Raw genomic sequence first — 25,173 nt, forward strand, 5'->3', positions numbered from 1 at the left:
GTAATATTTCTAAGTTATGCAAAGTCCTAATGTTTATCTACCACAACAAACTGATAATATTTCGAAGGATGAAGAAATAGATTAAGAAATAATAATTAATGAAATACACATTTTCAGGTAGTACCATTTACAATAGCCAAGTGTAAATGAAAATATCTATATCTATACTTGAATAAAAAACAACAGATTTATATGAGGAAAACTACAGAAATTACAAGAAATCAAGTGTGACCTCAGCAAATGGGATAATATCCCATGCTCCTTGACCAGACGACTCAATGTAGTACAGTTATCAGTTCTACTCAAGGCACTAGACAAGTTTAATTCACTCCTGACAAAATTACCCTCATCTTTCTTCAAAGAATTGCAAAAACACTGATTACTAACTTCATATGGTAGGGCATAGGTCAGGGGTTGAACCTACAAACTTCTCCTTGGTAGAAAGATAAAACTGTTCTCATAAAAGACTTAAACCTACAGAAGCCCTTTGTAGGCTGGCTTTGAGTTGGAATTTTGGGGTCATTTAGGATATTTTTGTGGCATGTGATTTTTAGGGCTTTAAGGTCATTTAATTTTTTTGCGCATTAGGGTAGTTTTGGCTTTAAGGGTGTTTTATAAGGTTTAAGGGAGTTTTCAAGGGATTTAGGGGTGATTTTTTGGAGTGTATAGGTATTTTTTAGCAGGTAGGGGTGTTTTTAGTGATCTTACAGGGTTTCTTAGAGATTTTAGGGTATTTTAAAATATTTTATGTGTTTTTCCCCAGCATTTTATGTTTTGTTGGGGCTTTCATGTTGTCTTCAGGGCATTTATGTGGTTTTGGAAGTTCATGGTTTGGGAATCTTCTAGGGATATGATTTGGAAGTTCCACATGTTTTGGGAGGCATTTAGTGTGTTATTTGTGGCTTCAGAGTGTTATTTGAATTTTAGGGAATATTATGGCTTTTCAGACATTTTAAGGCTTTTAGGGTGATTTTAGTGTTTAAGGGTGTTTATTAGGCTTATATGTGTTTTTATGGCTTTTAGTGTTTTGTTAAAATTTTAGGGTGCTTCTTAAGGCCTTAGAGTGTTTGGGGGGATTAGGTTTTGGTTTTCAGGGCTTTAGGGTTTTGTTGGATTATTTTTTGCTTTCATGGTGAATTCATGTCTATTAGGCTGTTGGACTTTTACAGGGTTTTATAGTGCTTCGGGTTGCTTTGTAGGGATGTTCTTGGGGTTTTAAAAGACTTTTAGCGTGTTTTTAGGGCTTCACGTGTTCTTTATTTTGCGTTTTAAGGCATTTGCATAATATTAGGGCATTTATTATGTTTTCGGGACGTAAGGAGTTTTTTTTAAGACTTATGGCGCGAGGCCTCCGCCATGGCGCCGGTGAAGCTGCGCGCCGAGAGTCGGGGTTTGCGTGGCGAAGCGCTTTCTCCAGTGGAAGTCACGAAGAGGGACTTGAAACAGAGAAGGTGGCGATCGAATCATCCGAAGGCTTTTTCGGGGAGCGTCCGCGAGGGGCAAGGCTTTGCACTTCGAAGAAAGCTAAAGATTCAGCAAAGTTACAAGAAATTGCTTTGGAAGGAAAGAAATTTTCAAACCTCACGGGAATCCCAGTTCACAGATCAATACCCAGACCACCTGAAACATCTCTATTTAGCTGAAGAAGAAAGGCTCAAGAAACAAATCAGAAAAGTTCGCCAGCCTTTGCCAGAAGGACAAGTTGCACCACCTTTGCCAGAAGATCACGCCAGCCTTGACCAGGCTGTGTCTGAGGAACAGTGCAGTCTGGACCATCCTCTGCCAGAAGAACATTGTAGCACCGCAGTAAACTCCTTTGCTACCCTAAAGACAAAGAGGAAGAAAACATCCAATCAGAAAGCACAGGAAGAAAATTCACAGATCCAAGCCAAACGTGCTGCTAAGAAACAGGAATTTGAGCGGAGGAAACAGGAGCGAGAAGAAGCTCAAAGACTCTACAAAAAGAAGAAAATGGAAGTGTTCAAAATATTAAGCAAAAAGACTAAAAGGGGCCAACCAAATTTGAATTTACAAATGGAATATCTTCTTCAAAATATACAAGCAGGAAATTAAATCAGATACATCCTTAATCAGTGGCTGAAGCATCTGCATATGTCGACTATTTCTGAATGGACAAGGGGACTTCAAATCTTCCAAGGGAAAGTTCCATTGTCTTTTCAGTACATCTTTCACAAACTTTTTGAAACTTTCTTGTGCAATGTGCCTCTTAACAGCCAGCTAAATATATGAGCATAAACTGTATTGCTAAGTTACACTAAGTGTAAAATGTTGCAAATGCTCTTTTTTTAAAGGACATTTTCTATACAGGTTGTACATTATAGGACTTGTTTTAATTTGTTTCTAAAGAAAAATAGATTGAAGAACCGAAAGCACCTTCTATTTGGGAGCAGACTCAAACATAAATACTTTTGTAATATGTAAAGTAAGTACAAAATGTTTTATAGGAACAGCTTTAATGCAGTGCTTCAATTTACACAGTGTTCAGCAATTGCGATCTGCGATTCATTTCAACAATGGAGGCCAACAGTCCTGCTTTGCTTTTATTTTAAATTAAGTGCATTTTGCTGGGAGATGGACTTTCTAGAAATATCAGGGCAGAGATTTTATTCAGGACAAGTAGTGCTGCAACTACCTTGTGGCCCACTATATAAGGATATGATCTCTAAGAGCAGATGTGGGCATAAGGACTCAGTCATTAGTTGTAAATATTTCCTGAAAGAAATGAAATACTTTCTTAATCTTTGGTCATTCAGATAGTCATGTAAACCAGTAGTGTTGCAACAAGAATTAAGCTTTCCAGATCTGTGCAACTGTATTGTAAGAACACTGTCACTGAAATGTGTCCCCTGTTGGTGCCCTTGGGAACTAAGGCAAGTACTGGGATGTTTCTTCTGCTTATTTCTTGGCAATCATTGAAAAACATGTTGGCAACAATCATTGCAAGCAAAAGGTTTGTAATAACAGTCATTTAAAAATTGTGATTGCGCAATGAAATGTTAAAAGTGGTAACGAATGTCGCCTGAAACTGCATTACAGCTGTAGTAGGACTTCCATGTACACTATCAATTGATTCTGCATTCTAAAATGCAATGGGGAGAAAGACCTGCGATCTTTACTTTGGGAAAAGCAGCCACATAACTGAAGGGGAAGCCAGAGAGATTGCTTTGGCACGATCCCAGCTTATTGCATTGACAGACAGAATGCAGTAGGAGATGCTGAGTTTATTAAAGAAGGTTGCACAAGATAGGTTACCCTTTTACACTTCTCACACAAATTGTCCACTGACATTAGTTACACTGTGTCGACCTTCTTCCAGATTGCACCTCGTTTGTTCCCTTTGCAGTATGTTTCCCTTCCTCCTCCTCTTCATTTTTGCTTCTGAGAAATTGTTGACCTTTCGTTTTCAAATAGATTGGTTTTCAAACAAAGGTACCACCCACATCATGGAGTAGCCTTTGTGTACTATTTCAATAAAGGGTGATTTCACAGGATAAAAAAAATTAGACTTATGGCGCATTAGGGTGTTTTAGAAAGCCTTTTACCATGTATTTAATGGTCTTAAGATGTTTTAGAGAGTCTTTAGGGGTGGTCTTAGCATTTTAGATGTATTTTAGACGTTTTAGGGTTTTTAAGGCATTTATAGTGTTTTTAAGACTTTTAAGGTGTTTTTAGAACACGGCTGACAGGTACACACTATTTCAATCAGGCTCTGGTTAGTGCCTCTCAATCAATTGGTGACATGGGAGTCTGGATAATGGATTACCTTTACTCTGCAGATGAGAAAACTCACTCAAAAAGACACAGGTGTTGACCCACAGGCACACAACTGGTTAACAACAAAGACATATTCACAACCAGTGTTGGGAGCCAGAGCCCTAAGCCCCACATACCTGTCCCCAGCCGAACAGTCAATCTATCCTGAACCATCAAATGATCTGAGCAGATCCTCCCACCCAACTCCCCTTCCCATGCCAAATATTTTATTTCAGAGGATGGCAGTGAATCTGCAGCTCTGAGAGAGGGACATATCTGATCGGAGCACATGGAGCAGATGAAGGGGGAGGAGGGGAATGTGGAGCACATCCTGGCACACCAGGACTTGAGGATGATGTTCCCACTCAGAGAATCCAGTCCACATAGAAGACCACATGGCCAGCCCCACGATGAGACAAGACACCCCTCAAAGACCCATAGCCTTAGAGGGGACAACACTGAAGACTCAGTGTGGGAAATGCGCCCGAACTAATCCTGCCACACCGAGGCATAACACTAAGGGGGTACAGCAGAAGAGAAAGAAAACGAAGCACCAAGGTCTCCAGGGAATGCCAAAGGATGACTTTGGGGCCAGTACTTGGTACACCAACAGACTGGACTGGAAAACACTCTTAAAGGCCAACAAACCGACCTTGAACTAACGATGAGCCACTTCTTTCTTGTTGAGTTGTTTTCTTTCATTGTCATTGGATTTTGGTTGTTTTGTTGCTTTTAGTGCTTGGTTTTGCTCTGTTTTGTTTTGTGTATGTTATTACATCTACAGGTCTGTCTAAATAAGATAGGCTGGATGAACAATCTGGAGGAGAGAAAACAGGACCAACACTTCTGGGGAGACATGGGAGAGAGGGAGGTGTGGGGAAAGGTAGTAGTGTTAAGAAACCCAGAGAAAAGGGAAGAACAGGTGATGCAAATCAGTGGTGACGGGGATGTAGGAGGCCTGGTAGGGAGTGATCAAGGGAAATGGAACCAATGGAACCAAGAGGAATTACTGAATTACTGAAGCACAAATGAAAAGTGAGCATGGCAGTGGGCCCAAGAGGCAAATCAAAGGGAATAGAAAAGCAAGCTAGGAAGCAAGGGTCAATTATAGAGGTTTAAAAAAAGGCATGTACATATTTAAATATATGAGCATGGGGAAATAGATCTATGTCCCTATATTTATAGGTTTTGTATTAAGGTAGCAGATGGACATTGGGCCTCCGCTCAAGGACTCCCTCGTTGCAAAAATACTGTTCTATTGAATTGGCATTCTAGGATGCTCACCTTCCCTACACGATCACTGAACACAAAGCAGGTACATAAGCAAATGTGGTGAAGAAAGCTAATGGTGCCCAGCTATCAAATATATAGCATGTGAGGTCTTAAAGGCTTAAAGGAAAACAAGCGCCCATCTAGCTCAGAAGAAACAAAGCCCACATGGAAGAAGCACACCAGCTTGTGCGATCATGAGGTTTTGAAAAGATTTGGTAGCAGGCATCATCAGAACAAAAAAAATCTTATCATTGCGAATGAGCAGGGAGTGCTGGGTACAGACACAAAGCCCATTTACAGTCCTCTGGACATCCCTAACAGAAGGGTGTCAGGGAGGAGATAAACCAAGACAGGTACCAGATAATAACGATGAAACACAGCTTTCCCCTAGTTCCTACATGTTTCCTATCTCCCACTATCATGATCCCAATTCTAATTTACAAATCAGGCTAGACTAGAGAATGTACACTTGGACAGATAGGAACAGGAAACATGGGGAATCCAGGGTGGATGAGCCCTTGAGGACCAGTGTTATGAGTGCAGACTCGGGAAGGGTGGAGGGAGGGTAGGTTGGAAAACGGAAACCGTATACAGGGATCTACATTTAACCTCAACAGAAAAGTGGGTGAAGGAACATCAGACAGTGCAAGATATGAGAAAATAATTAGTAAATTATCAAGGGTAGCTCGAATGGAGGGGGAAAAATGAGGAGCTGAGGCCAGGGGCTTGGGTGGGGTGGAGAGTGGATATTTTGAGAATAATGAGGGCAATGAATGTACAAATGTGCTTTACACAACCGATGTATATATGCATTGTGGTTAGTGTTGCATGAACAATTTAAAAAAAGGTCTGGACAGAGGGCACATGCAAGGATGATCTCAGGCTGGATTAGATCAGCAAAATCACCTCCTGGAGTTGCCTCACCCTGTGTCTATTCCTGAGTCAGGCATGAAGCTTAGGGCCCATAGTCCCAGGAGCTGGACAGGGAGGGAGGCGGGGTTCTGAGGTCATTCCATAGGGGCAATGGCCCTCCTGTCCTGCCGGGCCCACCCTCCTTTGTAATCCTGCTGGCTGGAGCACGGCTTTCATGGAGTCCACACCATGGGAGCTCTACTACTCATGGGGGATTGGCAGGAAGCCTCTGCTTATGCGCACACACCACCACCTAGCTGGAGGATCTCTGTGAACAAAGCCTGAGGCAGACAACAAGCCCACTAATTGATGCTGTAAGAGATACAATCAGCATCCAGAAACCTGCAACTGGGAGTAAGAGGCAGCATACTTGGCCCCAGCCACTCCCACTGCCATCTTCAAGGAGTGACATTCTAAAGCAGAGGGTTTTCAAAAGGCACTGCCAGGACTGTGGAATGAGCAGCTCATTTGTGGACATGGATACTGTGTGATCCAGAAGTATTACCTCTTCCTTTCCATTCAGGTGAGACAAAAAAAAGTTCCAAATAGAAAGCCATGCATCTAAACAGTATCCAATAGCCACTCATGTGCAGTGCTGCTGCCTCCAAAGAGCTTTCCTAGGTTTTTCTCTCTGTGGACAGATATACCTTGGTCCTTGGCTCTGCATGAGAAAGAATTCACGCCAAAGCCAGGTTTGTGATCCAATTGTGTTTTAGGAGAGATAGGGAGGCATGGTAGGCAACCCTGGTGGACCCCAGTGGCTGAATTGAATTTACTTGGCCTAGGTGGGTCAATGTGGGTGCAGCACCCACCCAGGTGTACCTGGCCTTCCTGACTGGAAACCTGGACCTCTGAGCACGCTCGGTGTGCCACTCTTTCCTGGGTGGCTAGCTTGGCCCTCTGAGCATGTATCATGGACAACCTAGTCCCTATGCTAGCTACCTAAAATTTACACCCTGAAGAGATATGGACCCAAATCTTTCTTGGACTATCTAGGTTAACGAACGGGCACTTGGACTATGGAGGTTACCTAGCGGGCACTTGGACTATGGAGGTTACCTAGCGGGCACTTGGACTATCTAGGTTAGCTAACGGGCACTTGGACTATGTAGGTTCCCTAGCAGGGCTTTGATTATGTAAGTTCTCTAATGGGCACTTGGGCTATGTGGGATCCCTAGCGGGCATTTGGACTATCTAGGTTACCTAACGGGCACTTGGACTATGTACGTTACTAGCGGGCATTTGGACTATGTAGGTTCCCTAGCGGATACTTGGACTACGTAGGTTCCCCATCAGGGACTTGGACAATGTAGGTTAACTAGCGGGCACTTGGACTATCTAGGTTAACTAGCGGGCCCTTGGACTATGTAGGTTAACTACCGGGCCCTTTGACGATCTTGGTTAGCAAACGGGCACTTGGACTATGTAGGTTACCTAGCAGGCACTTGGACTGTCTAGGTTACCTAGCGGGCACTTGAATTATCTAGGTTAACGAACGGGCACTTGGACTATGTAGGTTAGCTAACAGGAACTTGGACTATCTAGGTTAACGAACGGGCACTTGGACTATGGAGGTTACCTAGCGGGCACTTGGACTATGGAGGTTACCTAGCGGGCACTTGGAATATCTGGGTTCCCTAACGGGCACTTGGAATATGAAGATTCCCTATCGGGCACTTGGACTATGTAGGTTCCTCATTGGGCACTTGGACTATGTAGGTTCCCTATCGGGCACTTGGACTATGTAGGTTAACTAGCGGGCCCTTGGACAATCTAGGTTACCTAGCGGGCACTTGGACTATCTAGGTTAACTAGAGGGCACTTGTACAATGCAGGTTCCCTAGCGGGCACTTTGACTATGTAGGTTCCCTAGAGGGCACTTGGACTATCTAGGTGCCCTAATGGGCACTTGGAATACGTAGGTTCCCTTTCGGACACTTGGACTATGTAGGTTCCTCATCGGGCACTTGGACTATGTAGGTTAACTAGCGGGCACTTGGACTATCTAGGTTACCTAGCGGGCACTTGGACTATGCAGGTTCCCTAGCGGGCACTTGGACTATGTTCGTCCCTTAGCGGGCACTTGGACTATGTAGGTTCCCTATCGGGCAGTTGGACTATGTAGGTTAACTAGCGGGCCCTTAGACTATCTAGGTTACCTAGCGGGCACTTGGACTATGTACGTCTTCTAGCGGTCAATTGGACTATCTAGGTTAACTAGAGGGCCCTTGGACTATGTAGGTTAACTAGCAGGCACTTGGAATATCTAGGTTACCTAGCGGCCCTTGGACTATGTTGGTTACCTACCGCGACTTGGACTATCTAAGTTAACGAACGTGCACTTGGACTATGTAAGTAACCTAGCGGGCACTTGGACAGTATAGGTTACCTAGCGGGCACTTGGACTATCTAGGTTAACGAATGGGTCACTTGGACTATGTAGGTTATCTAGCGGGCACTTGGACTATCTAGGTTAGCAAACCGGAACTTGGAATATCTAGGTTACCTAGCGGGCACTTGGACTATGTAGGATCCCTATTGGACATTTGTACTACTTAGGTTAACTAGCGGGCACTTTGACTATCTAGGTTAACTAGCGGGCACTTGGACTATCTATGTCAACTAGCGGGCCATTGTACTATGTAGGTTAACTAGCGGGCACTTGGCCTATCTAGGTTACCTAACGGGAACTTGGACTATGTAGGTTTACTAGCGGACACTTGGACGATCTAGGTTAACTAGCGGGCACTTGGACAATGCAGGTTCCCTAGCGGGCACTATGAATATGTAGCTTCCCTAGAGGGCACTTGGACTATGTAGGTTCCCTATGGGCACTTGGACTATCTGGGTTCCCTAACGGGCACTTGGAATATGAAGATTCCCTATCGGGCACTTGGACTATGTAGGTTCCTCATTGGGCACTTGGACTATGTAGGTTCCCTATCGGGCACTTGGACTTTGTAGGTTAACTAGCGGGCTCTTGGACTATCTAGGTTAACTAGCGGGCACTTGGACTATCTAGGTTAACTAGAGGGCACTTGTACAATGCAGGTTCCCTCGCGGGCACTTTGACTATGTAGGTTCCCTAGAGGGCACTTGGACGATATATGTTCCCTATGGGCACTTGGACTATCTAGGTGCCCCAAAGGGCACTTGGAATACGTAGGTTCCCTTTCGGACACTTGGACTATGTAGGTTCCTCAGCGGGCACTTGGACTATGTAGGTTAACTAGCGGGCACTTGGACTATCTAGGTTACCTAGCGGGCACTTGGATTTTGTAGGTTCCCTAGAGGGCACTTGGACTATGTTCGTCCCTTAGCGGGCACTTGGACCATGTAGGTTCCCTATCGGGCAGTTGTACTATGTAGGTTATCTAGCGGGCCCTTAGACTATCTAGGTTACATAGCGGGCAATTGGAGTATGTATGTCCCCTAGCGGGCACTTGGACTATCTAGGTTAACTAGAGGGCCCTTTGACTATGTAGGTTAACTAAGGGGCACTTGGAATATCTAGGTTAACTAGCGGACCTTGGACTATGTAGGTTAACTAGCGGGCACTTGGACGATCTAGGTTAAGTAGCGGGCACTTGGACTATCTAGGTTAACTAGCGGGCACTTGGACTATCTAGATTAACTAGCGGGCACTTGAACGATGCAGTTTCCCTAGCGGGCACTTGGACTATATAGGTAAATTATTGGGCACTTGGACTATGGAGGTTACCTAGAAGGCAATTGGACTATGGAGGTTACCTAGCGGGCACTTGGACTATCTAGGTTAGCTAACGGGTACTTGGACTATCTAGGTTACCTAGCGGGCACTTGGACTATGTAGGTTACCTAGCGGGCACTTGGACTATCTAGGTTACCTAACGGGCACTTGGACTATGCAGGTAACCTAGCGGGCACTTGAACTGTCTAAGTTACCTGCCGGCTCTTGGACTATGTAGGTTACCTAGCGGGCAATTATATTATCTAGGTTAACGAACGGGCACGTGGACTATGTAGGTAACCTCACGGGCACTTGAACTATCTAGGTTAGGTAACGGGCACTTTGACTATCTAGGTTACCTAGCGGGAACTTGGAATATGTAGGATCCCTAGAGGGCACTTGGACTATAGGTTACCTAGTGGCCCTTGGACTATGTAGGTTACCTAGCGCGACTTGGACTATCTAAGTTAACGAACGTGCACTTGGACTATGTAGGTAACCTAGCAGGCACTTGGACAGTATAGGTTACCTAGCGGGCACTTGGACTATCTAGGTTAACGAATGGGCACTTGGACTATGTAGGTTACCTAGCGGGCACTTGGACTATCTAGGTTAGCAAACCGGAACTTGGAATATCTAGGTTACCTAGCGGGCACTTGGACTATGTAGGATCCCTATTGGACATTTGTACTACTTAGGTTAACTAGCGGGCACTTTGACTATCTAGGTTAACTAGCGGGCACTTAAACTATCTAGGTCAACTAGCGGGCCATTGTACTATGTAGGTTAACTAGCGGGCACTTGGCCTATCTAGGTTACCTAACGGGAACTTGGACTATGTAGGTTTACTAGCGGACACTTGGACGATCTAGGTTAACTAGCGGGCACTTGGACAATGCAGGTTCCCTAGCGGGCACTATGAATATGTAGCTTCCCTAGAGGGGACTTGGATTATGTAGGTTCCCTATGGGCACTTGGACTATCTGGGTTCCCTAACGGGCACTTGGAATATGAAGATTCCCTATCGGGCACTTGGACTATGTAGGTTCCTCATTGGGCACTTGGACTTTGTAGGTTAACTAGCGGGCCCTTGGACTATCTAGGTTACCTAGCGGGCACTTGGACTATGTAGGTTAACTAGAGGGCACTTGTACAATGCAGGTTCCCTAGCGGGCACTTTGACTATGTAGGTTCCCTAGAGGGCACTTGGACGATATATGTTCCCTATGGGCACTTGGACTATCTAGGTGCCCTAATGGGCACTTGGAATACGTAGGTTCCCTTTCGGACACTTGGACTATGCAGGTTCCTCAGTGGGCACTTGGACTATGTAGGTTTACTAGCGGGCACTTGGACTATCTAGGTTACCTATGGGGCACTTGGACTATGCAGGTTCCCTAGCGGGCACTTGGACTATGTTCGTCCCTTAGCGGGCACTTGGACTATGTAGGTTCCCTATCGGGCAGTTGGACTATGTAGGTTAACTAGTGGGCCCGTAGACTATCTAGGTTACCTAGCGGGCACTTGGACTATGTACGTCCTCCAGCGGGCACTTGGACTATCTAGGTTAACTAGAGGGCCGTTGGACTATGTAGGTTAACTAGCAGACCCTTGGACTATCTAGGTTACCTAGCGGGCACTTGGACTATCTAGGTTAACTAGAGGGCACTTGTACAATGCAGGTACCCTAGCGGGCACTTTGACTATGTAAGTTCCCTAGAGGGCACTTGGACTATATAGGTTCCCTATGGGCACTTGGACTATCTAGGTGCCCTAATGGGCACTTGGAATACGTAGGTTCCCTTTCGGACACTTGGACTATGTAGGTTCCTCAGCGGGCACTTGGACTATGTAGGTTAACTAGCGGGCACTTGGACTATGTAGGTTACCTAGCGGGCACTTGGACTATGTAGGTTCCCTAGCGGGCACTTGGACTATGTTCGTCCCTTAGCGAGCGCTTGAACTATGTAGGTTCCCTATCGGGCAGTTGGACTATGTAGGTTAACTAGCGGGCCCTTAGACTATCTAGGTTACCTAGCGTGCACTTGGACTATGTACTTCCCCTAGCGGGCACTTGGACTATCTAGGTTAACTAGAGGGCCCTTGGACTATGTAGGTTAACTAGCGGGCACTTGAAATATCTAGGTTAACTAGCGGACCTTGAACTATGTAGGTTAACTAGCGGGCACTTGGGCGATCTAGGTTAACTAGCGGGCACTTGGACGATCTAGGTTAACTAGCGGCCACTTGGACTATCTAGCTTAACTAGCGGGCACTTGGACTATCTAGATTAACTAGCGGGCACTTGGATGATGCAGGTTCCCTAGCGGGCACTTGGACTATATAGGTTAATTAGCGGGCACTTGGACTATGGAGGTTAACTACCGGGCACTTGGACTGTCTAGGTTACCTAACAGGCACTTGGACTATGTAGGTTAATTAGCGGGCACTTGGACTATGTAGGTAACCTAACGGGCACTTGGACTATCTAGGTTAAGTAACGGGCACTTGGACAATCTTGGTTACCTAGCGGGAACTTGGAATATGTAGGTTACCTAGCGGGCACTTGGACTATAGTTTAACTAGCGGGCACTTGGACTATATAGGTTACCTAACGCGACTTGGACTATCTAAGTTAAAGAACGTGCACATGGACTATATAGGTAACCTAGCGGGCACTTGGACAGTATAGGTTACCTAGCGGGCACTTGGACTATCTAGGTTAACGAATGGGCACTTGGACTATGTAGGTTACCTAGAGGGCACTTGGACTATCTAGATTAATAAACCGGAACTTGGAATATCTAGGTTACCTAGCGGGCACTTGGACTATGTAGGTTACCTTGCGGGCACTTGGCCTATCTAGGTTACCTAACGGGAACTTGGACGATCTAGGTTAACTAGCGGGCACTTGGACAATGCAGGTTCCCTAGCGGGCACTATGAATATGTAGCTTCCCTAGAGGGCACTTGGACCATATAGGTTCCCTATGGGCACTTGGACTATCTGGGTTCCCTAACGGGCACTTGGAATATGAAGATTCCCTCTCGGGCACTTGGACTATGTAGGTTCCTCATTGGGCACTTGGACTATGTAGGTTCCCTATCGGGCACTTGGACTATGTAGGTTAACTAGCGGGCCCTTCGACTATCTAGGTTACCTAGCGGGCACTTGGACTATCTAGGTTAACTAGCGGGCACTTGTACAATGCAGGTTCCCTAGCGGGCACTTTGACTATGTAGCTTCCCTGGAGGGCACTTGGACTATATAGGTTCCCTATGGTTACTTGGACTATCTAGGTGCCCTAACGGGCACTTGGAATACGTAGGTTCCCTTTCGGACACTTGGACTATGTAGGTTCCTCAGCGGGCACTTGGACTATGTAGGTTAACTAGCGGGCACTTGGACTATCTAGGTTACCTAGCGGGCACTTGGATTTTGTAGGTTCCCTAGCGGGCACTTGGACTATGTTCGTCCCTTAGCGGGCCCTTGGACTATGTAGGTTCCCTATCGGGCAGTTGTACTATGTAGGTTATCTAGCGGGCCCTTAGACTATCTAGGTTACATAGTGGGCACTTGGACTATGTATGTCCCCTAGCGGGCACTTGGACTATCTAGGTTAACTAGAGGGTCCTTTGACTATGTAGGTTAACTAGCGGGCACTTGGAATATCTAGGTTAACTAGCGGACCTTGGACTATGTAGGTTAACTAGCGGGCACTTGGACGATCTAGGTTAAGTAGCGGGCACTTGGACTATCTAGGTTAACTAGCGGGCACTTGGACTATCTAGATTAACTAGCGGGCACTTGAACGATGCAGTTTCCCTAGCGGGCACTTGGACTATATAGGTAAATTATTGGGTACTTGGACTATCTAGGTTACCTAGCGGGCACTTGGACTATGGAGGTTACCTAGCGGGCACTTGGACTATCTAGGTTACCTTACGGGCACTTGGACTATGCAGGTAACCTAGCGGGCACTTGAAATGTCTAAGTTACCTGCCAGCTATTGGACTATGTAGGTTACCTAGCGGGCAATTGTACTATCTATGTTAACGAACGGGCACGTGGACTATGTAGGTAACCTCACGGGCACTTGGACTATCTAGGTTAGGTAACGGGCACTTTGACTATCTAGGTTACCTAGCGGGAACTTGGAATATGTAGGTTACCTAGAGGGCACTTGGACTATAGGTTACCTAGTGGCCCTTGGACTATGTAGGTTACCTAGCGCGACTTGGACTATCTAAGTTAACGAACGTGCACTTGGACTATGTAGGTAACCTAGCAGGCACTTGGACAGTATAGGTTACCTAGCGGGCACTAGGACTATCTAGGTTAACGAATGGGCACTTGGACTATGTAGGTTACCTAGCGGGCACTTGGACTATCTAGGTTAGCAAACCGGAACTTGGAATATCTAGGTTACCTAGCGAGCACATGGACTATGTAGGATCCCTATCGGACATTTGTACTACTTAGGTTAACTAGCGGGCACTTTCACTATCTAGGTTAACTAGCGGGCACTTGAACTATCTAGGTCAACTAGCGGGCCATTGTACTATGTAGGTTAACTAGTGGGCACTTGGCCTATCTAGGTTACGTAACGGGAACTTGGACTATGTAGGTTTACTAGCGGACACTTGGACGATCTAGGTTAACTAGCGGGCACTTTGACAATGCAGGTTCCCTAGCGGGCACTATGAATATGTAGCTTCCCTAGAGGGCACTTGGACTATGTAGGTTCCCTATGGGCACTTGGACTATCTGGGTTCCCTAACGGGCACTTGGAATATGAAGATTCCCTATCGGGCACTTGGACTATGTAGGTTCCTCATTGGGCACTTGGACTATGTAGGTTCCCTATCGGGCACTTGGACTTTGTAGGTTAACTAGCGGGCCCTTGGACTATCTAGGTTACCTAGCGGGCACTTGGACTATCAAGGTTAACTAGAGGGCACTTGTACAATGCAGGTTCCCTAGCGGGCACTTTGACTATGTAGGTTCCCTAGAGGGCACTTGGACGATATAGGTTCCCTATGGGCACTTGGACTATCTAGGTGCCCTAATGGGCACTTGGAATACGTAGGTTCCCTTTCGGACACTTGGACTATGCAGTTTCCTCAGTGGGCACTTGGACTATGTAGGTTTACTAGCGGGCACTTGGACTATCTAGGTTACCTATCGGGCACTTGGACTATGCAGGTTCCCTAGCGGGCACTTGGACTATGTTCGTCCCTTAGCGGGCACTTGGACTATGTAGGTTCCCTATTGGGCAGTTGTACTATGTAGGTTAACTAGCGGGCCCGTAGACTATCTAGGTTACCTAGCGGGCACTTGGACTATGTACGTCCTCCAGCGGGCACTTGGACTATCTAGGTTAACTAGAGGGCCGTTGGACTATGTAGGTTAACTAGCAGGCCCTTGGACTATCTAGGTTACCTAGCGGGCACTTGGACTATCTAGGTTAACTAGAGGGCACTTGTACAATGCAGGTACCCTAGCGGGCACTTTGACTATGTAAGTTCCCTAGAGGGCACTTGGACTATATAGGTTCCCTATGGGCACTTGGACTATCTAGGTGCCCTAATGGGCACTTGGAATACGTAGGTTCCCTTTCGGACACTTGGACTATGTAGGTTCCTCAGCGGGCACTTGGACTATGTAGGTTAACTAGCGGGCACTTGGACTATCTAGGTCAACTAGCGGGCCATTGTACTATGTAGGTTAACTAGCGGGCACTTGGCCTATCTAGGTTACCTAACGGGAACTTGGACTATGTAGGTTTACTAGCGGACCCTTGGACTATCTAGATTAACTAGCGGGCACTTGGACGATGCAGGTTCCCTAGCGGGCACTTGGACTATATAGGTTAATTAGCAGGCACTTGGACTATGGAGGTTACCTATCGGGCACTTGGACTGTCTAGGTTACCTAACGGGCACTTGGACTATGTAGGTTAATTAGCGGGCACTTGGACTATGTAGGTTACTTAGCGGGCACTTGGACTATCTAGGTTAACGAACAGGGACGTGGACTATGTAGGTAACCTAATGGGCACTTGGAATATCTAGGTTAGGTAACGGGCACTTGGACTATCTAGGTTACCTAGCGGGAACTTGGAATATGTAGGTTACCTAGCGGGCACTTGGACTATAGTTTAACTAGCGGGCACTTGGACTATATAGGTTACCTAGCGGGCCCTTGGTCTATGTATGTTACCTAGCGCAACTTGGACTATCTAAGTTAACGAACGTGCACTTGGACTATGTAGGTAACCTAGCGGGCACTTGGACAGTATAGGTTACCTAGCGGGCACTTGGACTATCTAGTTTAACGAATGGGCACTTGGACTATGTAGGTTACCTAGCGGGCACTTGGACTATCTAGGTTAGTAAACCGGAACTTGGAATATCTAGGTTACCTAGCGGGCACTTGGACTATGTAGGTTACTTTGCGGGCACTTGGCCTATCTAGGTTACCTAACGGGCACCTGGACTATGTAGGTTCCCTAGCAGGGCTTTGACTATGTAAGTTCTCTAACGGGCACTTGGACTATGTGGGTTCCCTAGCGGGCATTTGGACTATCTAGTTTACCTAACGGGCACTTGGACTATGGACGTTACTAGCGGGCATTTGGACTATGTAGGTTACCTAGCGGATACTTGGACTATGTAGGTTCCCCATCAGGGACTTGGACAATGTAGGTTAACTAGCGGGCACTTGGACTATCTAGGTTAACTAGCGGGCCCTTGCACTATGTAGGTTAAGTAGCGGGCTCTTGTACTATCTAGGTTAACGAACGGGCACGTGGACTATGTAGGTAACAAGCGGACACTTGGACAGTCTAGGATACCTAGAGGGCACTTGGAAAATCTAGGTTAATGAATCGGCACTTGGACTATGTAGGTTACCTCGCGGGCACTTAGACTATTTGGGTACCCTAGCGGGCATTTGGACTATCTAGGTTACCTAACGGGCATTTGGACTATGTAGGTTCCCTAGCGGGCACTTGGATTATGTAGGTTCCCTTCTTGCACTTGGACTATGTAGGTTTCTAGCGGGCATTTGGACTATGTAGGTTACCTAGCGGGCACATGGGCTATGTAGGTTCCCTAGCGGGCATTTGGAGTATCTAGGTTACCTAACGGGCATTTGGACTACGTACGTTACTAGTGGGCATTTGGACTATGTAGGTTACCTAGCGGATACTTGGACTATGTAGGTTCCCCATCAGGGACTTGGACAATGTAGGTTAACTAGCGGGCACTTGGACTATCTAGGTTAACTAGCGGGCCCTTGGACTATGTAGGTTAACTAGCGGGCCCTTTGACGATCTAGGTTAGCAAACGGGCACTTGGACTATGTAGGTTACCTATCAGGCACTTGGACTGTCTAGGTTACCTAGCGGGCACTTGAACTATCTAGGTTAACGAAAGGGCACTTGGACTATGTAGGTTAGCTAACAGGAACTTGGACTATCTAGGTTAACGAACGGGCACTTGGACTATGGATGTTACCTAGCGGGCACTTGGACTATGGAGGTTACCCAGCGGGCACTTGGACTATCTAGGTTACCTAACGGGCACTTGGACTATGCAGGTAACCTAGCGGGCACTTGGACTGTTTAAGTTACCTAGAGGGCACATGGACTATAGGTTAACTAGCGGGCACTTGGACTATATAGGTTACCTAGCGGCCCTTAGACTATGTTGGTTACCTACTGCGACTTGGACTATCTAAGTTAACGAACGTGCACTTGGACTATGTAAGTAACCTAGCGGGCACTTGGACAGTATAGGTTACCTAGCGGGCACTTGGACTATCTAGGTTAGCAAACCGGAACTTGGAATATCTAGGTTACCTAGCGGGCACTTGGATTATGTAGGATCCCTATTGGACATTTGTACTACTTAGGTTAACTAGCGGGCACTTTGACTATCTAGGTTAACTAGCGGGCACTTGGACTATCTAGGTCAACTAGCGGGCCATTGTACTATGTAGGTTAACTAGCGGGCACTTGGCCTATCTAGGTTACGTAACGGGAACTTGGACTATGTAGGTTTACTAGCGGACACTTGGACGATCTAGGTTAACTAGCGGGCACTTGGACAATGCAGGTTCCCTAGCGGGCACTATGAATATGTAGCTTCCCTAGAGGGCACTTGGACTATGTAGGTTCCCTATGGGCACTTGGACTATCTGGGTTCCCTAACGGGCACTTGGAATATGAAGATTCCCTATCGGGCACTTGGACTATGTAGGTTCCTCATTGGGCACTTGGACTATGTAGGTTCCCTATCGGGCACTTGGACTTTGTAGGTTAACTAGCGGGCCCTTGGACTATCTAGGTTACCTAGCGGGCACTTGGACTATCAAGGTTAACTAGAGGGCACTTGTACAATGCAGGTTCCCTAGCGGGCACTTTGACTATGTAGGTTCCCTAGAGGGCACTTGGACGATATAGGTTCCCTATGGGCACTTGGACTATCTAGGTGCCCTAATGGGCACTTGGAATACGTAGGTTCCCTTTCGGACACTTGGACTATGCAGTTTCCTCAGTGGGCACTTGGACTATGTAGGTTTACTAGCGGGCACTTGGACTATCTAGGTTACCTATCGGGCACTTGGACTATGCAGGTTCCCTAGCGGGCACTTGGACTATGTTCGTCCCTTAGCGGGCACTTGGACTATGTAGGTTCCCTATCGGGCAGTTGTACTATGTAGGTTAACTAGCGGGCCCGTAGACTATCTAGGTTACCTAGCGGGCACTTGGACTATGTACGTCCTCCAGCGGGCACTTGGACTATCTAGGTTAACTAGAGGGCCGTTGGACTATGTAGGTTAACTAGCAGGCCCTTGGACTATCTAGGTTACCTAGCGGGCACTTGGACTATCTAGGTTAACTAGAGGGCACTTGTACAATGCAGGTACCCTAGCGGGCACTTTGACTATGTAAGTTCCCTAGAGGGCACTTGGACTATATAGGTTCCCTATGGGCACTTGGACTATCTAGGTGCCCTAATGGGCACTTGGAATACGTAGGTTCCCTTTCGGACACTTGGACTATGTAGGTTCCTCAGCGGGCACTTGGACTATGTAGGTTAACTAGCGGGCACTTGGACTATCTAGGTCAACTAGCGGGCCATTGTACTATGTAGGTTAACTAGCGGGCACTTGGCCTATCTAGGTTACCTAACGGGAACTTGGACTATGTAGGTTTACTAGCGGACCCTTGGACTATCTAGATTAACTAGCGGGCACTTGGACGATGCAGGTTCCCTAGCGGGCACTTGGACTATATAGGTTAATTAGCAGGCACTTGGACTATGGAGGTTACCTATCGGGCACTTGGACTGTCTAGGTTACCTAACGGGCACTTGGACTATGTAGGTTAATTAGCGGGCACTTGGACTATGTAGGTTACTTAGCGGGCACTTGGACTATCTAGGTTAACGAACAGGGACGTGGACTATGTAGGTAACCTAATGGGCACTTGGAATATCTAGGTTAGGTAACGGGCACTTGGACTATCTAGGTTACCTAGCGGGAACTTGGAATATGTAGGTTACCTAGCGGGCACTTGGACTATAGTTTAACTAGCGGGCACTTGGACTATATAGGTTACCTAGCGGGCCCTTGGTCTATGTATGTTACCTAGCGCAACTTGGACTATCTAAGTTAACGAACGTGCACTTGGACTATGTAGGTAACCTAGCGGGCACTTGGACAGTATAGGTTACCTAGCGGGCACTTGGACTATCTAGTTTAACGAATGGGCACTTGGACTATGTAGGTTACCTAGCGGGCACTTGGACTATCTAGGTTAGTAAACCGGAACTTGGAATATCTAGGTTACCTAGCGGGCACTTGGACTATGTAGGTTACTTTGCGGGCACTTGGCCTATCTAGGTTACCTAACGGGCACCTGGACTATGTAGGTTCCCTAGCAGGGCTTTGACTATGTAAGTTCTCTAACGGGCACTTGGACTATGTGGGTTCCCTAGCGGGCATTTGGACTATCTAGTTTACCTAACGGGCACTTGGACTATGGACGTTACTAGCGGGCATTTGGACTATGTAGGTTACCTAGCGGATACTTGGACTATGTAGGTTCCCCATCAGGGACTTGGACAATGTAGGTTAACTAGCGGGCACTTGGACTATCTAGGTTAACTAGCGGGCCCTTGCACTATGTAGGTTAAGTAGCGGGCTCTTGTACTATCTAGGTTAACGAACGGGCACGTGGACTATGTAGGTAACAAGCGGACACTTGGACAGTCTAGGTTACCTAGAGGGCACTTGGAAAATCTAGGTTAATGAATCGGCACTTGGACTATGTAGGTTACCTCGCGGGCACTTAGACTATTTGGGTACCCTAGCGGGCATTTGGACTATCTAGGTTACCTAACGGGCATTTGGACTATGTAGGTTCCGTAGCGGGCACTTGGATTATGTAGGTTCCCTTCTTGCACTTGGACTATGTAGGTTTCTAGCGGGCATTTGGACTATGTAGGTTACCTAGCGGGCACATGGGCTATGTAGGTTCCCTAGCGGGCATTTGGAGTATCTAGGTTACCTAACGGGCATTTGGACTACGTACGTTACTAGTGGGCATTTGGACTATGTAGGTTACCTAGCGGATACTTGGACTATGTAGGTTCCCCATCAGGGACTTGGACAATGTAGGTTAACTAGCGGGCACTTGGACTATCTAGGTTAACTAGCGGGCCCTTGGACTATGTAGGTTAACTAGCGGGCCCTTTGACGATCTAGGTTAGCAAACGGGCACTTGGACTATGTAGGTTACCTATCAGGCACTTGGACTGTCTAGGTTACCTAGCGGGCACTTGAACTATCTAGGTTAACGAAAGGGCACTTGGACTATGTAGGTTAGCTAACAGGAACTTGGACTATCTAGGTTAACGAACGGGCACTTGGACTATGGATGTTACCTAGCGGGCACTTGGACTATGGAGGTTACCCAGCGGGCACTTGGACTATCTAGGTTACCTAACGGGCACTTGGACTATGCAGGTAACCTAGCGGGCACTTGGACTGTTTAAGTTACCTAGAGGGCACATGGACTATAGGTTAACTAGCGGGCACTTGGACTATATAGGTTACCTAGCGGCCCTTAGACTATGTTGGTTACCTACTGCGACTTGGACTATCTAAGTTAACGAACGTGCACTTGGACTATGTAAGTAACCTAGCGGGCACTTGGACAGTATAGGTTACCTAGCGGGCACTTGGACTATCTAGGTTAGCAAACCGGAACTTGGAATATCTAGGTTACCTAGCGGGCACTTGGATTATGTAGGATCCCTATTGGACATTTGTACTACTTAGGTTAACTAGCGGGCACTTTGACTATCTAGGTTAACTAGCGGGCACTTGGACTATCTAGGTCAACTAGCGGGCCATTGTACTATGTAGGTTAACTAGCGGGCACTTGGCCTATCTAGGTTACCTAACGGGAACTTGGACTATGTAGGTTTACTAGCGGACCCTTGGACTATCTAGATTAACTAGCGGGCACTTGGACGATGCAGGTTCCCTAGCGGGCACTTGGACTATATAGGTTAATTAGCAGGCACTTGGACTATGGAGGTTACCTAGCGGGCACTTGGACTGTCTAGGTTACCTAACGGGCACTTGGACTATGTAGGTTAATTAGCGGGCACTTGGACTATGTAGGTTACTTAGCGGGCACTTGGACTATCTAGGTTAACGAACAGGGACGTGGACTATGTAGGTAACCTAATGGGCACTTGGAATATCTAGGTTAGGTAACGGGCACTTGGACTATCTAGGTTACCTAGCGGGAACTTGGAATATGTAGGTTACCTAGCGGGCACTTGGACTATAGTTTAACTAGCGGGCACTTGGACTATATAGGTTACCTAGCGGGCCCTTGGTCTATGTATGTTACCTAGCGCAACTTGGACTATCTAAGTTAACGAACGTGCACTTGGACTATGTAGGTAACCTAGCGGGCACTTGGACAGTATAGGTTACCTAGCGGGCACTTGGACTATCTAGTTTAACGAATGGGCACTTGGACTATGTAGGTTACCTAGCGGGCACTTGGACTATCTAGGTTAGTAAACCGGAACTTGGAATATCTAGGTTACCTAGCGGGCACTTGGACTATGTAGGTTACTTTGCGGGCACTTGGCCTATCTAGGTTACCTAACGGGAACTTGGACTATGTAGGTTTACTAGCGGACACTTGGACAATCTTGGTTAACTAGCGGGCACTTGGACAATGCAGGTTCCCTAGCGGGCACTATGAATATGTAGCTTCCCTAGAGGGCACTTGGACCATATAAGTTCCCTATGGGCACTTGGACTATCTGGGTTCCCTAACGGGCACTTGGAATATGAAGATTCCCTATCGGGCACTTGGACTATGTAGGTTCCTCATTGGGCACTTGGACTATGTAGGTTAACTATCGGGCACTTGGACTATGTAGGTTAACTAGCGGGCCCTTCGACTATCTAGGTTACCTAGCGGGCACTTGGACTATCTAGGTTAACTAGCGGGCACTTGTACAATGCAGGTTCCCTAGCGGGCACTTTGACTATGAAGGTTCCATAGAGGGCACTTGGACTATATAGGTTCCCTATGGTTACTTGGACTATCTAGGTGCCCTAACGGGCACTTGGAATACATAGGTTCCCTTTCGCACACTTGGACTTTGTAGGTTCCTCAGCGGGCACTTGGACTATGTAGGTTAACTAGCGGGCACTTGGACTATCTAGGTTGTCCAGCAGGCACTTGGACTATGTACGTCCCCTAGCGGGCACTTGGACTATGTAGGTTAACTAGCGGGCACTTGGACGATCTAGGTTATCTAGAGGGCACTTGGACTATCTAGGTTAACTAACGGACCTTGGACTATGTAGGTTAACTAGCGGGCACTTGGACGATCTAGGTTAACTAGCAGGCACTTGGACTATCTAGGTTAACTAGCGGGAACTTAGAATCTCTATGTTAACTGGCGGGCACTTGGACGATGCAGGTTCCCTAGAGGGCACTTGGACTATGTAGGTTCCCTAACGGGCACTTGGACTATGTAGACCATTAGCGGGCACTTGGACTATGTTGGTTCCCTATCGGGCAGTTGGACTCTGTGGGTACCCTAACGGGCATTTGGACTATGTAGGTTCCCTAGCGGTCACTTGGACTATGTCGGTCCCTTAGCGGGCACTTGGACTATGTTGGTTCCCTATCGGGCAGTTGGACTATGTGGGTACCCTAGCAGGCATTTGGACTATCTAGGTTACCTAGCAGGCACTTTGACTATCTAGGTTAACTAACGGGCACTTGGACTATGTAGGTTCCCTAGCGGGCACTTGGACTATGTAGGTTACCTAGCAGGCACTTGGACTGTCTAGGTTACCTAGCGGGCACTTGAACTATCTAGGTTAACGAACGAGCACTTGGACTATGTAGGTTAGCTAACAGGAACTTGGACTATCTAGGTTAACGAACGGGCACTTGGACTATGGAGGTTACCTAGCGGGCACTTGGACTATGTAGGTTACCTAGCAGGCACTTGGACTGTCTAGGTTAGCTAACGGGTACTTGGACTATCTAGGTTACCTAGCGGGCACTTGGACTATGTAGGTTCCCTAGCAGGGCTTTGACTATGTAAGTTCTCTAACAGGCACTTGGACTATGTGGGTTCCCTAGCGGGCATTTGGACTATCTAGGTTACCTAACGGGCACTTGGACTATGTACGTTACTAGCGGGCATTTGGACTATGTAGGTTACCTAGCGGATACTTGGACTATGTAGGTTCCCCATCAGGGACTTGGACAATGTAGGTTAACTAGCGGGCACTTGGACTATCTAGGTTAACTAGCGGGCCCTTGCACTATGTAGGTTCAGTAGCGGGCTCTTGTACTATCTAGGTTAACGAACGGGCACGTGGACTATGTAGGTAACCAAGCGGGCACTTGGACAGTCTAGGTTACCTAGAGGGCACTTGGAAAATCTAGGTTAATGAATCGGCACTTGGACTATGTAGGTTACCTCGCGGGCACTTAGACTATTTGGGTACCCTAGCGGGCATTTGGACTATCTAGGTTACCTAACGGGCATTTGGACTATGTAGGTTCCCTAGCGGGCACTTGGATTATGTAGGTCCCCTTCTTGCACTTGGACTATGTAGGTTTCTAGCGGGCATTTGGACTATGTAGGTTACTTAGCGGGCACTTGGGCTATGTAGGTTCCCTAGCGGGCATTTGGACTATCTAGGTTACCTAACGGGCATTTGGACTACGTACGTTACTAGTGGGCATTTGGACTATGTAGGTTACCTAGCGGATACTTGGACTATGTAGGTTCCCCATCAGGGACTTGGACAATGTAGGTTAACTAGCGGGCACTTGGACTATCTAGGTTAACTAGCGGGCCCTTGGACTATGTAGGTTAACTAGCGGGCCTTTTGACGATCTAGGTTAGCAAACGGGCACTTGGACTATGTAGGTTACCTATCAGGCACTTGGACTGTCTAGGTTACCTAGCGGGCACTTGAACTATCTAGGTTAACGAAAGGGCACTTGGACTATGTAGGTTAGCTAACAGGAACTTGGACTATCTAGGTTAACGAACGGGCACTTGGACTATGGATGTTACCTAGCGGGCACTTGGACTATGGAGGTTACCCAGCGGGCACTTGGACTATCTAGGTTACCTAACGGGCACTTGGACTATGCAGGTAACCTAGCGGGCACTTGGACTGTTTAAGTTACCTAGAGGGCACATGGACTATAGGTTAACTAGCGGGCACTTGGACTATATAGGTTACCTAGCGGCCCTTAGACTATGTTGGTTACCTACCGCGACTTGGACTATCTAAGTTAACGAACGTGCACTTGGACTATGTAAGTAACCTAGCGGGCACTTGGACAGTATAGGTTATCTAGCGGGCACTTGGACTATCTAGGTTAGCAAACCGGAACTTGGAATATCTAGGTTACCTAGCGGGCACTTGGATTATGTAGGATCCCTATTGGACATTTGTACAACTTAGCTTAACTAGCGGGCACTTTGACTATCTAGGTTAACTAGCGGGCACTTGGACTATCTAGGTCAACTAGCGGGCCATTGTACTATGTAGGTTAACTAGCGGGCACTTGGCCTATCTAGGTTACCTAACGGGAACTTGGACTATGTAGGTTTACTAGCGGACCCTTGGACTATCTAGATTAACTAGCGGGCACTTGGACGATGCAGGTTCCCTAGCGGGCACTTGGACTATATAGGTTAATTAGCAGGCACTTGGACTATGGAGGTTACCTAGCGGGCACTTGGACTGTCTAGGTTACCTAACGGGCACTTGGACTATGTAGGTTAATTAGCGGGCACTTGGACTATGTAGGTTACTTAGCGGGCACTTGGACTATCTAGGTTAACGAACAGGGATGTGGACTATGTAGGTAACCTAATGGGCAATTGGAATATCTAGGTTAGGTAACGGGCACTTGGACT

General features: G+C 46.9%; 1 protein-coding gene across 1 annotated transcript; it reads left to right on the forward strand.

Annotated features, from left to right (window-relative positions):
- Nucleotides 1-1,351: 1,351 nt before the first annotated feature.
- LOC142436084 (thyroid transcription factor 1-associated protein 26-like) lies at nucleotides 1,352-2,118 on the forward strand. Its single transcript, XM_075540002.1, has one exon. The coding sequence runs from the start codon at nucleotides 1,357-1,359 to the stop codon at nucleotides 2,071-2,073; it is 717 nt and encodes a 238-aa protein (XP_075396117.1). The 5' UTR covers nucleotides 1,352-1,356; the 3' UTR covers nucleotides 2,074-2,118.
- The last annotated feature ends 23,055 nt before the right edge of the window (nucleotides 2,119-25,173 follow it).

Source organism: Tenrec ecaudatus, unplaced genomic scaffold (assembly GCF_050624435.1).
Source record: "Tenrec ecaudatus isolate mTenEca1 unplaced genomic scaffold, mTenEca1.hap1 Scaffold_1490, whole genome shotgun sequence".
Lineage (NCBI taxonomy): Eukaryota > Metazoa > Chordata > Mammalia > Afrosoricida > Tenrecidae > Tenrec > Tenrec ecaudatus.